Genomic DNA, 16,515 nt, shown 5'->3' with positions numbered 1-16,515 from the left:
GAACCCGCGCCCCCTGCATCGGCAGGCGGACTCTCAATCACTGTGCCACCAGGGAAGCCCCATGAATAAAGTTTTATTGGAACCTAGCCATGCTCATTAGTGTGCATATTGTCTGTGGTTGCTCTCTCACTACAATAGCAGAGTTGAATAGTTGCTACAGAGAGCTTAAGGCCTGCAAAACCCTGTAATATTTACTGTCTGGCCTTTAACAGGAAACGTTTGCTGACTTCTGTTCTAGATGATATACGTTGTTCACAAATGAATCTTTCGTGTTCGTAAAGGCATTTAAGAAGTCTCAGGTATATATAATTGTTGGCTTTCTAAGCCTCTATATTACATTTTAGTTGTTCTGCCTACTTTTAGAACATTTTTCTTGTTTTTAGCACATTCAGTCCATCAAGTATTTAAGAGCTTAATGTGTGCTAAGCACTTTGGAAGCAGTGAGGAGCTAAAGGTACAGCCCCAAGACTTCTCAGAGTTCACATATTGAGCTTGCTTTTTCTTTTTTTTTTTTTTTTAAAGATCAGTGTGCTGGTATGGTGGGGAAGGGGAACTCTTATAACAAGTGGAGAAGAGGAAGGTTATTGTTATGGGATAAAAAGCAATGCATTTAAATTGCTTCTGGAAGTCTTTGATTCCCTTCCATTAATTCTGCCTGTAGCCTGAATTTAGAGAGTAACATCTAGAAACTTCCTTGAAGTAAAATCTTCCATTTCTTTGGCATAATGTACTCATGTTTGAAAATCCTGCATTTTCTTGTCAGCATTTTTGCTAGGCACAGAGTCAAAATATGGAGTATGTACTGATTCAAATCTTAGAAATATTTTAAAATTTTTTTTTTTGCTGTGGTTACTGTTTAAAGAATGTAGTTATTTAGTATTACTTATGATACTTTTATCTAAAAGTTGCTAATCCTTCTCTTGCACTTAACTGCAACAGTGATTGTTAAATACTAATAGTGTGTAACTTTGGGGTGGGGATGGGATAAATGATTTGATTGAAAGGGCATGTGACTGAGCTAAACAGACCTGGATATGAGTTTTAACAGAGCAGTTTAATAGCTCTACTCATATTAACTGCTGCTAGTCATTTTTTTCATCTGATGATTTGGGGGAATGTTATCTACTTTATGAGGTTGCTTGGGAAGATTCCATTACTTTGTGATGCAGTTGATTTTTAGAATATCGCCGCTTTAGTAGAATAAGAACTGAATGAAAAATCTGTTAGATTAAATTACTAAAAATAGAAATTTATTGATATAATAAAATGACATTTGCCTAAATATTTTAAAAACCTACAGTAAGTTTGATTTCTTTGCTTTTAGAAAACATTGGTTATTTTTCCTAAGAATGTCTCTTTTTTAAGCAATTTCTTTGTGCCTTGAGGTGCTAATGGTTGGCTGAGTAGTTTCCACATTTCTTTTGCAGAAAGTCCATTTTATAGGCCACTTAGCTTTTATGTTTAGAAACATTTACTTAATGCTGTATATCACTGGCTAACATAGAGTGGGCTAAATGATAGATATTTTCTTGGGCAAATATCATTTCTAATACCGATGTATTATTTCTATACATTTTCTTTGCAAATGCATGCAAAAATGTCTATTAAAAAGTATGCAATGCCTTGCATATTAGATATATGTTGAATTTTTTCTATGTATTCTTTTTAACTTTTAACGGCTTCATAGTAATTCTCTAACCCTCTCAACGTGGATGATTTACAGTAGTCTCCTAACTCTTGTCCCTGCTTTGCTTTTGACCCTCGTGGTCTTTTTTTTCCATATAGACACTAGAGTGAACTTTAAAAATCCTAAATCACAGGTGTTAGTTATTCCAGTGGCTTCCCAGTATGTACCCTTATCCATCTGCTCCCTACCTCTTTTCATGGTTCCCTGATTTCTAGTTATACTGGTGACCTTTCAGTACTGTTTCCCTACAGGTCTTTCCTTCCTTTGCATTGGTTTTCTGCATGGAGTGTTCTGCCCCATCTTCACTTGGCTAGCTCCTCCTTCTGTGCTCCTGTCGCTTCCATCCTCATCACTCACTCTTACATAGTGTAGCCCTCCTCCCCAACTAAGTCACTCTATTCTTACCTTGTTTATTTTCTTCACGGCAGTTCTCACTCTTCAAATTATCTTGTTTTTATTGCTTAACTCTCTAATAGTAGAATGCAGGCTTTCCTAGACGTATGACCTTGACTCTCTCTTATTCACTGTTCCTGCAATGCTAGTAACGTAAAAGATACTTAAATATTTGTTGAAGAGATGAATATACATTCCATTCAATGGACACATTATTTTTTATTCACTCCCTTGTTGATGAGCATTTGGGTAATTTCCAGCTTTTTCTCTGAATGCGTCACTGTGCAGCCCCTTGGCATGCTTCTGTCTGTGAATATTCTGCAGAGTACATTTCTATTATAAAATTGGAATTTTTATGTGAAAGTGTTTACACTTATATTTAATGGATAGTGCCAACTTACCATCCAAAAAGTTTCTGCTAGTTTAACTATATCCATCTCAGCAGTCGGTATTATCTTTTCAGTCTTACCAGTCTGATAAGCAGAAATAAATGAGTTTAAACCTTTTGCATATGTTTATTGCTTACTTTCTATTTTTCCTTCAGTGATGGTTCCTGCCCTTTCTCTGCTGTACTTATTGTTTTCTCCTCAGTTCTTTGTGTACTATGGATATTAGCCTTTAATCATATTTCGCTTCTGGTGTCCAATATGTCATTTAAAAAATTACTTTATACATGGTGGTTTTTTGCTTGGGATTTTAAGGTTTTATGCACACACACAAATTATCCTATCTTTTTGATTTCAGAGTTCCAAGTCATGCTTATGTTGGGCTTCTTACCATGGTTTTATTTCCGTATATACCACCCTTGTATAGACCATATTTTATCCCATTGGTATTTTTTTTTAACCTGTAAATATTTGGCATATGTAGGTTTAATTTTAATACAGTAAGAATGAAAAAATGGTATTTTATAAGGAAAAGTCCCTTTCTCCTAATACTATTAATCAAGGAATCCAGCTGTCTCCCACCAGTTGAAATATCACCGTTTACATTTATTAAATTGCTACATTAAGTCTGGGTGCTTACTGATTACTATAGTCTCTTAACCATTCCTACCCCCTATAATGTAATTGTTAATTGCTTTGGCTGTTGTTTTATAATGAATTTTAGTATCTGATAGAATTGGTCCCTTATCGTTATTTTAGTCTTTTTTCTATTATCTTCACACTTCCGTTCCAAATGAATTTAAGAATCATTTTCAGGGGCTTTCCTGGTGGTGCAGTGGTTGGGAGTCCGCCTGCCGATGCAGGGGGCGTGGGTTTGTGCCCCGGTCCGGGAAGATCCCACATCCCACATGCCGTGGAGCGGCTGGGCCCATGAGCCATGGCCGCTGAGCCTATGCGTCCGGAGCCTGTGCCCTGCAATGGAAGAGGCCACAGCAGTGAGGCCTGCGTAACGCCAAAAAAAAAAAAAAAAAAAAAAAAAGAATCATTTTCACTCCTAAAGAAATCTAACTGAGCATTTTCTTGGGAATACATTGAATTTATAAACTAAGAGAAAACTGGCATCTTTATATAGTACGAAAAAATTCTAGTCAAGGATAAGACAGCTCTCCTTTAATTTTGTATGTACCTTTTTTTGTTGTTTTTATTGTTGCAATTATGAGTGAACTCTTTGTGATTATGTTTTTCTGACTGTCCTAAATGTATATAGGAAACTAGTTTTTATATAATTTAATAACTTTCATTAAAAATTTGGTTGAACTGTGTTTTCTGTGCAGCTTTATCAGACTGTAAAATCCACTTAAAATGGGTATAAAAGTGTCTCTAGAATGTTAAAAAGAGTGTCCTCAGTTTAAAAGTATTTAGCCAGTCATCATTTTGTGAACTTTGAGAAACAGAATTTTCAGTTTCAAGATGTAATGGAAACAGATCCTCCCACATAACTACAACCCCTAGCCTTTTAAAATAGACTTGTATGTAGGCTGTTTAGCTTTTGTGACTGCTACCTTTTCAAGGAGATGGACATGCTTATTTTATTCTCATATTCGAGACTTGAGTGTGTAAGGTTTGGCTGATTTAACAAAAGTTTCTATAAAATATTCATGTTGTTTTTGGTAACTCCATTTTAATGAACTTCAAAAGATTAACATACAAAAGTGTTTTAAAATCATATTTGGAGTTTAAATTATTTTATCTGAAATATTGATGTATGGCTGTTTTCTTATTTTTATTTAGCTATTTTTGCTATGCAGAGTGTAGAGATTAATGTAATAAACACTCATGTACTCACCACCCAGATTAACAGATGTAATTTTGCTGTTTTTTTTTTTTTTTTTTTTTTTGCGGTACGCGGGCCTCTCACTGTTGTGGCCTCTCCCGTTGCGGAGCACAGGCTCCGGATGCACAGGCTCAGTGGCCATGGCTCATGGGCCCAGCTGCCCCGCGGCATGTGGGATCTTCCCGGACCGGGGCACGAACCTGTGTCCCCTGCATCGGCACGCGGACTCTCAACCACTGCACCACCAGGGAAGCCCTTGCTGTTTGTTTGATTAAACACACACACACACACACACACACACACACACACACACACACACACAGCTAAAGAGTTGAAGCCATCTTTAATATCCTTTTGCATACTATGCCTTTTGCCCCTGAGTATTAAGAAGCTGGTGTGTATTCTTTGTACTTTTACTACATAAACAATATGAAGTGTTGGGTTTTTTTTCAACTTGCATAAAATTATATTTGGAAATTATAAAAATGTGCCTGTGTCGATAAAGGCTATTCTGTATGTATTTTGAAATAGCTGTATTTTAAAATATTAATCTTACATGCACACCAGTGTTCATAGCAGCACTATTCACAATAGCCAAGACATGGAAGCAGCCTAAGTGTCCATCAGTCCATCAGCAGATGAATGAGTAAAGAAGATGTGGGGTGTGTGTGTGTGTGTTCGTGTATATATATATATATATATATATATATATACACGAACACACACACACACATACATACACAGTGTGTGCGTGTGTATATGTGTGTGTGTGTGTGTGTATATATATATATATATATACACATGCAATGGAATATTACTCAACCATAAAAAAGAATGAAATAATGTCATTTGCCACACCATGGATGGACCTAGAGTTTATCATACTAAGTGAAGTAAGTTAGAGAAAGACAGGTATCATATGATATAACTTATATGTGGAATCTAAAAAAATGATACAAATCAACTTATTTACAAAATAGAAACAGACTCACGGAGATAGTTACCAAAGGGGAAAAGGGTTACCAAAGAGGAAAGGGGAGGGGGAGGGATCAGTTAGGAGTATGGTATTAACAGATACATACCACTGTATATAAAACAGATAAAAACAACAAGGGTTTACTGTATAGCACAGGGAGGTTACAATATCTTGTAATAACTTATAATGGAAAAGAATCTGAAGCTGTACACCTGAAATTAACACAATATTTTAAGTCAACTTTAGTTAAAAAAAAAGGAAAATTAAAAGAAAGAAATTAAATTGAAAAAGATCCGTCTTTTTGGTAGCTTATATTAGTATAAGCTGGAGAAAAACAGTTTCTACTTTTTGTAGTAATTTGTTCTTAGAGTGGAAAAAGTGAAAATTTGTCTTAAAACATTTTTTTTTTCCTGACAGATCAGAACTATTTTAGGATTGTGTTTATTGACCAGAGATGCTGTGTGCAGTTACTCATCAGTGAGAGACTAATGATGCATCATACATGTAAAGTATATTGCCATAATTGAATTATTTTAAATAGTAAAATCATATTCTCAGACACACGTAGTTGGTTTAAATATACTATATCAGCGATTATTCAAGTGACTTCTTATGCATGACATATACATGTACTGCATAAAAATGTTAAAAGGACGACATAAAAATCTGGCAAGACAAACGACTACAAGTAGGGGAAAAAATTAAGCATTCAGTCTTCTCAGAATTTGGAAAAACTTGTAGGGTGGGGTGGTGGTATATACATTAGATGGGTGGACATAGCTATTAAAAGTTGTCCGAGGGCTTCCCTGGTGGCACAGTGGTTGGGAGTACGCCTGCCAATGCAGGGGACACGGGTTCAAGCCCTGGTCCATGAAGATACCACATCCTGTGGAGCAGCTAAGCCCATGCGCCACAACTACTGAGCCTGCTCTCTAGAGCCCTCAAGCCACAATTACTGAGCCTGTGTGCCACAGCTACTGAAGCCTGCACACCAGAGCCCATGCTCTGCAGCAAGAGAAGCCACCGCAATGAGAAGCCTGCACGCTGCAACGACTAGTAGCCCTCGTTCCTCACAACTAGAGAAAAGCCCACACACAGCAACGAAGACCCAGCGCAGCCAAAAAAGAAAAAAAAAAAATTGTCCAAGATAACAGTTGACACTTGATAGGCCCTTGGTAAGGTGGTCACTAGTACAATGCCTTCTTTGAAAACTGTATCAATTTATGCTCCATCAGTATTTTGGAGCTATGTATCAAAAGCCTTAAAACTTAAACGTTCTTATTCTTTAACCCAGTAATTGAAGCAGTCCTTAGGTGGAAGGGAGGTGGAAGAAATTAAGAGAACTATTTATATGCAAAGATGTTTTTTCAGTGTTGTTTGAATAGCAGACTAAATAGGAAAGACAAACTAAATATTCAAGAATGGGAGGTGTGGTTAAATTATAGTATAGACCTATGATACAGTACAGATAATATTTGGTAAGGGTCTGCAACACAAGGAATTGGCTTTTATATTTTTATATTTAAAAAAAACACCTAACAGTAAATTTTTTTTTTTTTTTTCCCCCCCGGTACGCGGGCCTCTCACTGTTGTGGCCTCTCCCGTTGCGGAGTACAGGCTCCGGACGCACAGGCTCAGCGGCCATGGCTCACGGGCCCAGCTGCTCCGCGGCATGTGGGATCCTCCCGGACCAGGGCACGAACCCGTGTCCCCTGCCTCGGCAGGCGGACTCTCAACTACTGCGCCACCAGGGAAGCCCCTCCTAACAGTAAATTTAACAGAATACCAAATACAACAATGTCATTATTATGGGAATGCCAAAGGAAAATACCATTTTATACTAAGCATATATTATTTTATGGATGAGGTAGAAGAGACACTAAAATGAAAGAAGGAAAATGATCAGGAACATCCTAATTTTCCCTAGCCGCAGACAGTTCAGATTTCTAATGGCCATTTTTGTACCTACATATTTAAAGATAATACCAGGAGTATCAATCTAGGTGTTTCAGAGGAGCGCAAGTGTCATTAAATGTTTGTTTTTTATTGCCCAGTTTGGGGAAGACCCCTCCCAGGACATGGACTGACTCACTCTCTCTCTCTCTCTCTCTCTCTCTTTCTCTCTTTCTCTCTTTCTCTCTTTCTCTCTTTCTCTCTTTCTCTCTTTCTCTCTTTCTCTCTCTCCCTCTCTCTCTCTCTCTCTCTCTCTCTCTCTCTCTCTCTCTCTCTCTCTCTCTCTCTCTCTCTCACACACACACACACACACACACAGCTGAGGAGTAAAAGCAGAAAGGAAACTGGAGTAAGTTGTGACTTAAAAGTGTTAATGTTGAATAAAAAGTGCTGAGACAGGAAGATTTGAGGAGACTATAAGTTTTTAAATGGCAAGGTATTAGTAGTGACAGTTAATAAAAATGCATATGTATGTGCTTTTAGATTTACAAAATAGACTTTAGTAAGAACTTTTTTTCTGATTCCTGAGAGTATATCAAGTTTTTCGTGCACTTTCTTACTAGATTCTTGGAAAAGTTAATTGTTAGCATGAACAGCCAGTAATCTATTATAAACTTGTTTTATAATCTGTTTTATAGCAAAGTTACTTCTAGTTAGTAGTACTCAAACTTTGAAATCCAAGGTAATTAAGATAATTTTGTGTTGATGGGTGATATCTATATTGTGTCAAGATTTCTCATGTAGATTTTGACTGAAGGCCACTTAAAATACAAAAGGTGAAGTAGAGCCCCCCAACAATCATTTTGAAGTTAGCTCTAAGGCTAATCTTTTATAATAATGTTGTGGTATGTAAGAAAATATCGTTACTTTTTATAGCCACATAATGCACTAATGTATGTAATTTATGTATGTAATTTACTTTAAAATCATTCTGTAGGAAGGCATCAGTATGGCACAATATTAATAATTGTTAAGTATAGGTGATGTGTGCATTATAAAGTTGTGTCCACTTTTCTGCATATTAGAAAAATTTCATAAGAAAAAAGAAAAACCTAGCATGCTTAAGTAGTCTTGTTAGAAAAGCTGAAGGAAAAATTACTCATAGTAATACTTTGAATAAGGTACGGTGTAGGATGAACTTTCTCCTTAGATTGAAATTATATGTAATGGATATATATTTTTCTAAACCTTATAGAGTTTAAGTCAGAAATAGATGAATTTTGAGGTGTTCTTTACAAAATATATAATTGGAAAAGAGTATATGTTAAGCAAAAAGAGAAAAATAAAAGGAAGTGTGCATGTATCCATTACCTCATTAGACTGGATAAGTTGGTGATCCCCCAGCACCCTGTTTCTTTGTCAGAGCACCACTTGGTGGTGATAAAGCTGTCAGGACACACAGCATTCTAAATGTAGTCTATAGTTGTGGTCACTTGCATCTGGGAACATTTAGTACTTCTTTTTTTTTTTTTAATCATTATACTCCCTTTATCTTGATTGGTACATAGTGGGCTTTTCCTCATTTTTGTTTCTTATAATTCTTTTTGAAGTTGGAGCTTTGATCCCCTGAGTTGATCCTCTTGTTTCTTCTCTTGTATTCTGTGTGTCTTTCTCCTTTATCCTCTAGGAGTTTTTCTCAATTTCAGTTATCTATTGAACTTTTTATTTATTCTCTCCAATTTTTATGAGGGCAATAAAGTGAAACATTCTGTTTCCCTCCCCACCTTACCCCGATTTTAAAGTTTTGTTTCTCTGGAGTCTGGTTTTCCTTAAGTCTTTGATAAGCCTTAGTTAATTAGGAGCTCTAGGCCCTTAATGTATGGCAGGGGGTAGTAGAGGAGAGCCAGCCCTTGGGCTGAAAGCTCTGCCAAGAGGAAGAATAAGGAAAGCTTTCCTTTGGGGCAAGATTCTGCCGTAGTTCTCTGGATAGGAAATTCAATTTCTTCAGTAAATATTTCTCAAATTTTAGGTAAATTTGGATTTGTCTGCAGATCAGTGTAGGGGTGAGTTGGTATATACTGCTGCTTATGTAGATCCCCATTTTCATTCCTACTTTTTACTTCTTTACTTGCTGATTGACACTTGGCCTCCCTCACTTCAGAGGGTTGCCGTGAAGAGCAAGAATAATTTTTATGTATGTTGCATAAGTTTGAAAGTGCTATAAAAAAAATAATAGTACTAAGATGTCCCCAACATGCAAGTAGATATTGTAAGTTTGGAACATGAACTTGCTTTTTGCATAAAATCATTATAATCTTGGTCAAGTTACTAGGTCAGCCCACATAAGTAGATTTTACCCAGTAATATGGCTAATATGTTTTGTCTTTGTCTCAACAAGGAAAAAAACACTGTATTTTTTTTTTTCTTGATGCCAGGTACATCAAAGCACTTGTTAAACAGCTGCACCTGTAGATGTGACTAGTTGGGTTTTGAGTCCTGTGGCATTGGCCAGAGGAGAAGCTCAGTGTAAAACATGTTTTAAGTCCCCTTCCCTGGAAATATATTGGGAGCTGGAGTGGGGAACCCATTTTTCAGAGGGGTGGAGAAATGGTTAAATAGCCATTCTCAAAGATAGGCAGAAGATGCGAAGTAAAATACAGCCATCAGTGGACAGAGAACCTGGGTTTCTTCCATCATAGTATTTCTCAGCATATGGTCTGCAGATCACTTTCTGCATCCTTAGAATGTTCATTAAAAGTGCAGGTTTCTACACACCCCTTCCCATCCTATTGAATCGAAACAGTAAACACATAATCCTACTTAGTACATGATTTTAAAATATAAGTTTCTTGTTGACAGGAATCACCTTTGTTATTTTCTGTCCTTCACTTTGCCTTGTAAGTAAATCGTCAGTTGTTCCTACTGTGGACGATAAAACAATTGTGTCCACAACTCTTGTCAGCTTTAGGTGTCAAGTGATCTTCGTGGTTATAAAAATCTAGTTTTGGAAGAGCAAATCCAGGAATAATCAACACATGCTTCCTTTACATAGAGAAAATAGGACTTCAGAGTACAGTTTCCAACTGCATTGTATTAAACACATTTAAACTTTTTTGGACACTGATAGAAAACACAGTTCACACTTAAATATCTTAGTCCACGTTGGTAATTTACATCTAATTTTTAATTTGTAGTGCAAGAGGAACTTGTTTGGGGCAAACTGTGTAATAAAGGAAGTTTTGTTATTAGGAATATCTAGAGACCATGAGCCCTTAAACTGGTCTCATTTGCAAATAGCTCCCTGTGTAATTCAGTGTTTTCCTGAATATTACACAAAAATGCCAAAATGCAGACATAAATTAGATGCTAAGATTTTTAAATATATATGTGAATGATTTTTACATTGATCAAAGCATTCACTTGTATTTATAATAAATCATTGCTATAAAATTGAACTTAGAAAAGTTTGATTAAAATGGTGCTTTTAATTTGTGTTGCAAACTTTAATTTGAGAAGTAATTTTACTTCTTAGTACAAAATCTGAAATCTACTGTTCTGATCCAGTCACCACACATAAAATACCTTATGAAGTTATTTTAGATGGCATTGTATTATATCAGAAAAGAAAACAGTAACAATTGACCCGTTAAATGAAAATTTGGTGTTTTTTTTTTAAATTTGGTGTTTTTAAAATCCCACTGGACCTCTATTGTCCAAAGAAGCCCTATGAATTTTTCAGTGAAAGAAATTAAAAAGGGAGAGGAGAGGACTTTTGGAACTCAAGGAGGAGTTGATTTTGAATAGCTTTTTTCCCCTCCCTGGCTTTCATTAGTAGAGTGCTTATGCTTTCTTTGTCATCTTCAGTAATTTTGCTTTTTTGACATCCTGTTTATCTGTAATTTATATTTCTCCTGAAAAGAGGTGCTTGTTAAAGAGAAGTTTTCACTTAGAAGTTTGGCAATGATAGAGCTGTGGTTGAAGTGTTTGGAGGAGACCATGAGGTCCGTGTCTCACTATATCACATGGTAAAAGACGACTTGGGGCTTTTTGTGGATGTAGTCCATGATGTTTGACAGGCCATCCTAGTGACTTACGAGTATTAAAGTCAAATGATTTTAAATCCTAATGACTTTGATTAATTCTTTTAGGGTCTCTGAAGTACACCATACTACGGTTTTGAAAGTCTTGCGTGGACAATGGCTACCCAAGGTTTGTATCATAGTCTTTAGTTACTGAATTGGGGCTCTGCTTCATTGCCATTAACCCAGTCTGGCTCAGATTCCCCTGCTTTCCTCTCTCCCTGCTTACTTGTCAGGCTACCTTTTGCTCCATTTTCTGCTCACTCCTCCTAATGGCTTGGTGAAATAGCAAACAAGCCACCAGCAGGAATCTAGGCTGGATGACTGCTTCTGGAGCCTGGCTGCAGTACCATTCTTCACTGATTCAGTGAGTAACTGTTAGGTGGTCTCCTAAGAGTACAGAGTTTTCATCACTGAGCTGATCCTGGCCATCATTCTCTTATCCTTTGCTGTCTTTCAGACTTGACTTTATTTCTAAAAAGATTTCAGTGAGTCATATCGTAGATTTTTATTTTCTAATTAAGGTAACATTTCCCTGGTAGTAATACTAGTGCTGTTTGATTTTTATAGCTGACTTGATGGAGCTGGACATGGCCATGGAGCCAGACAGAAAAGCAGCTGTTAGTCACTGGCAGCAACAATCTTACCTGGACTCTGGAATCCATTCTGGTGCCACTACCACAGCTCCTTCTCTGAGTGGTAAAGGCAATCCTGAGGAAGAGGATGTGGATACCACCCAAGTCCTGTATGAGTGGGAGCAGGGATTTTCTCAGTCCTTCACTCAAGAACAAGTAGCTGGTAAGAGTATTATTGCCTTACTGAAAGTCAGAATGCAGTTTTGAGAATTAAATAGTTATTCTAATAAAAGTTAGTGTGTAATAGCTTAAATAAAATGGTGTGGTAAAGAGAAGGGAGTGATTGCAATATCACCTTGACTGTTTAGGATAGCAAATACTTGGTGAATGCTGAGCTGTGGATAGTGAGTGTTGAATTTACCTTTTCCAGATATTGATGGACAGTATGCAATGACTCGAGCTCAGAGGGTACGAGCTGCTATGTTCCCTGAGACATTAGATGAGGGCATGCAGATCCCATCTACACAGTTTGATGCCGCTCATCCCACTAATGTCCAGCGTCTGGCTGAACCATCACAGATGCTGAAACATGCAGTTGTAAATTTGATTAACTATCAAGATGATGCAGAACTTGCCACACGTGCAATCCCTGAATTGACAAAACTGCTAAATGATGAAGACCAGGTAAGTAGTGACATGGCTAGCTTTTTAATCTGCTTTGAAGGAAACTCCCAAGGAAGTAGTCTTATAATATCTACCCAGTATCAGTATTTGAAAACTGGAAAATGACGTCTCTTAATTCCTGTACATTATAGGTGGTGGTTAATAAGGCTGCAGTTATGGTCCATCAGCTTTCTAAAAAGGAAGCTTCCAGACACGCCATCATGCGTTCTCCTCAGATGGTGTCTGCTATTGTACGCACCATGCAGAATACAAATGATGTGGAAACGGCTCGCTGTACTGCTGGGACCTTACACAATCTTTCCCATCATCGTGAGGGCTTGCTGGCCATCTTTAAGTCTGGGGGCATTCCTGCCCTGGTGAAGATGCTTGGGTAAGAAAACGTGGTCAGAATGCTCCAAGCTCAGAAGGAGAAGAGTGCAATCACAACATTTCTGATGAGACTTTTTTCTTCTTCCCAGTTCACCAGTGGATTCTGTATTGTTTTATGCCATTACAACTCTCCACAACCTTTTATTGCATCAGGAAGGAGCTAAAATGGCAGTGCGTTTAGCTGGCGGGCTGCAGAAAATGGTTGCCTTGCTCAACAAAACAAATGTTAAATTCTTGGCTATTACAACAGACTGCCTTCAGATTTTAGCTTATGGCAATCAAGAAAGCAAGGTAAAAGAATTGTACTGAATGTGGTTGTCATGGAGCATGGGAGATCCCCAATGTCATGTCCTTCTATGGATTTTGGCAAATTCATTGTATGCCTCACCCTTTGTATGTATCCTAGAAAAGTTGGACATCTCTATTTCTTTAAATATTTGAGTTGTCAGTATGTAATGCACTAATGCTAGGTGATAGGGATATAGCATGCAAGCTTCTCTTAAAGCTTTTATTCTTGGGTGGAAGAGAGACACTGAAATAATACCCTAATTACTATTTAATTCGTGTGTTAGGAGGAAGTAAAGGGGCTATGAGAGCATGTAAATGAACCAGACCCTCTTTTGAGGGTTCAAGCAGATTTCTTGGAGAAAGTGATAGTTGAGTTTAGCTCTTGAGGATAAGATGGGATTGATTAAAGGTGAATGAAGGTTAGGGAGAGGAAATGGCATCTTTGACAGTTCTGCTGAGGGAGGAGCAGGGCAAGGTTTGGAAATTCAAGAAATGCAAAGAGTAAGGAAGAGGAAGTGTGTGAGGTGAGACTGTTGAGATAGGGCAGATCCTGCAGGGCTTAGTGGAACATGTTAAAAGAATAATGGGAAACAGTTTTTAGCAGAGGCCTGAAGTGATGAGATGTGTTTTCAGATCGGGGTAGAGTCAGGAGGTGGGGGTGTGCGGGGGAGTAAAGGGCAAGAATGACTATTTTATGCTGTCTCTTTTTGAGGTGGTTATGATTAGGAATAGCAAAGAGCCAGATCATTAAGAGTTTTTAAGTGCCCATTCTGGTTCGCATTTTCAGTCAACATTGGCTTTGATGTAACTTGTGTATCTGGGCATTACTGTTTCATACCAACATGGTGTTTGGTTGTTTTTGTTTTTCCTTTTACTATGATCGTGTGGGAAGAAGAAAACTGGGCCAGAGTTTATATATTTTTGGGAGGACTGGGGTGCATGAATTTGAGTGAAATGTTGTACAAGGAGGGGTTAAATAGGGCCCCAGTATGGGGGTCTAGCTAATGACGACCAGGAATATATTTAAGTCATTAAGCTGGCTGAAATTCTTGTATAATAAAATAGGTTGGTAATAGTAGCTTTTCTCAGGCATTTGATCAAGATTCCATGACTAACAATATATATGCATCTTTCTAGCTGATAATTTTGGCTAGTGGTGGACCTCAAGCTTTAGTGAATATAATGAGGACCTACACCTATGAGAAACTACTGTGGACCACAAGCAGAGTACTGAAGGTGCTCTCTGTCTGCTCTAGTAATAAGCCGGCTATTGTAGAAGCTGGTAAGTATACTTGTCAATTCTGGGTTCTCATGTTTGCAGCACGTGTAGTTCTAATTAGATTACCTTTCTTAGGAAAAGGGTGATAGAACTGACGTTAACAGGCTGAAAGTAGATGGTCCTATTCAGTTTGAAGCCAAAGTTGCATTCAGACAAAGTGTATGTTCAGCTAGACACCTTCTTTGGTGCTATGCAAGCCTAGTTTAGGCAGTGTTCATATTACCCATCAAAAATGATGGCTGGGGGCTTCCCTGGTGGTGCAGTGCTTGAGAGTCCGCCTGCCGATGCAGGGGACACGGGTTTGTGCCCCGGTCCGGGAAGATCCCACATGCTGCGGAGCGGCTGGTCCCATGAGCCACAGCTGCTGAGCCTGCACGTCTGGAGCCTGTGCTCCGCAACGGGAGAGGTCACAACGGTGAGAGGCCCGCGTACCGCAAAAAAAAAAAAAAAAAAAAAGATGGCTAATACTTGGCTTGATAACAGCTATTCCAGAAATACCTGGAATGTGTGCAACAAATACAGATTTTTAGACTTATTTAATCAGAATCCCTGGAGTGTTGAGGTGACAAGAGAGTCAGTAGGCAGCTGGAAATGTATGGGACTGGAGGCCTAGGAATCTTGATTTTTAGAAGTTCCCTAGGTTATTCTGATGCTCATTTGTTTATTCTGAAAATATTCAGCCCCTGTGTTTCAAGCACTGTAATAAGCACATGGTATACAATGGATAACAAAATAGGTATGGTCCCTGTATTTATTCTTATAGGTGGTGAAGGTGACAAAAATATGCAAAAAGATGGAGTGATCACATTGGAATGAATGTTACAAGAGAAATGAACAGCAAGCAAATAGTGATACAGAATTAATGGGGAGGGAAGGGGCTTCCTTGAGAGGGGGAGATGTTAAGTGAAATTGCAGAATGAGAAGGTGTAAGCTATATGAGAAGGATTAAGTGCCTTCCAGATGGTCCTGAAGGTAGGAAAGAAATTGTTGAGTTCTAGGTGCCGAAGAGAAAAGTCTGTGTAACTAGAACCTAGTGAGTAAATGGGATGAATAGCTCAGGATGAGGGTAATGAGCTAGAGCCAGGCAGGGCTATATTGTGCAGGAGTTTCTAGGTCCCTGGAAGATGTTTATTCATGCTTTATTCCAGCTTTGGAAACACAGGTGTAGAATGCTTAGGTCAATTTGAAATACTAGGTGGGATCCAAATCCTAAAGGGCTCCTGAAGGTTATGCTAAAGCATTTGGTCTTTATCTTTCTTTTTTTTAAAAAATTAATTATTTTTGGCCGCGTTGGGTCTTCGTTGCTGTGTGTGGGCTTTCTCTAGTTGCGGCGAGCAGGGGCTACTCGTCCTTGCGGTGTGTGGGCTTCTCATTGCGGTGGCTTCTCTTGTTGCGGAGCACGGGCTTTGGGCGCGTGGGCTTCAGCAGTTGTGGTGCAAGGGCTCAGTAGTTGTAGCTCACGGGCTCTAGAGCACAGGCTCAGTAGTTGTGGCGCACAGGCTTAGTTGCTCTATGGCATGTGGGATCTTCCTGGACCAGGGCTTCAACCCGTGTCCCCTGCATTGGCAGGCAGATTCTTAACCACTGCACCACCAGGGAAGTCCCTGGTCTTTATCTTATAATGAGAAGCTATTGATGGCTGTTGAGCAGTGGCACAGCATCACAGTGAGGTGTTGGGAATATTAATACTAGCATCGTATGACAGTTCGAATGACCAAAGGCAAGCAGACCAGGCCACTGGGATGTGTTACAGGCTTCTAGGAATAAAGTCATTAGATATTAAAAATACATAGCAAAGGATGAATGTTATTTGAGTTGACATATTCAAAGTGACTAAAGATCAGTAGGTAGCTGGCAATGTATGCAACTGGAATGCAAGGGAAGGCTGGGCTGGGATAGAGATTTGGGAGTTGCCCTCTTAGTGTATATGAGTAAGGGCTACAGGGAAGAGGCGGGGGTGCCTCTAAGCCATCTGCACCGGACTTTTACCCTGGGCATGCTGAAGCAGAACGTGTGTGTTTAAGTCTCGCAGGCTATTCTGAGAGGCATCTGGAACTAAGATCCACTCTCTT

The 16,515-nt window shown here is 38.5% G+C and overlaps 1 protein-coding gene across 4 annotated transcripts in view; it reads left to right on the top strand.

The window, feature by feature from the left end:
* CTNNB1 (catenin beta 1) overlaps window positions 1-16,515 on the top strand; it is a 42,087-nt gene that overhangs the window by 17,171 nt on the left and 8,401 nt on the right. For 3 of the 4 annotated variants that reach the window (XM_079933611.1, XM_079933610.1, XM_079933609.1), the window contains exons 2-7: window positions 11,318-11,378; window positions 11,819-12,046; window positions 12,254-12,507; window positions 12,639-12,877; window positions 12,966-13,167; window positions 14,302-14,446. In XM_079933611.1, the coding sequence (XP_079789737.1) occupies window positions 11,366-11,378; window positions 11,819-12,046; window positions 12,254-12,507; window positions 12,639-12,877; window positions 12,966-13,167; window positions 14,302-14,446 (1,081 nt within the window). In that variant the 5' untranslated portion in view covers window positions 11,318-11,365. Of the gene's footprint in view, window positions 1-5,664; window positions 5,781-11,317; window positions 11,379-11,818; window positions 12,047-12,253; window positions 12,508-12,638; window positions 12,878-12,965; window positions 13,168-14,301; window positions 14,447-16,515 lie in introns of those variants that run through there. The other variant, XM_079933612.1, reaches the window with a different exon arrangement.

This window comes from Stenella coeruleoalba, assembly GCF_951394435.1.
Source record: "Stenella coeruleoalba genome assembly, chromosome: 10".
In the NCBI taxonomy this organism is placed as follows: domain Eukaryota; kingdom Metazoa; phylum Chordata; class Mammalia; order Artiodactyla; family Delphinidae; genus Stenella; species Stenella coeruleoalba.
The sequence above is the reverse complement of the archived record's forward strand: the minus strand, read 5'-3'. Positions and strand labels throughout refer to the sequence as shown.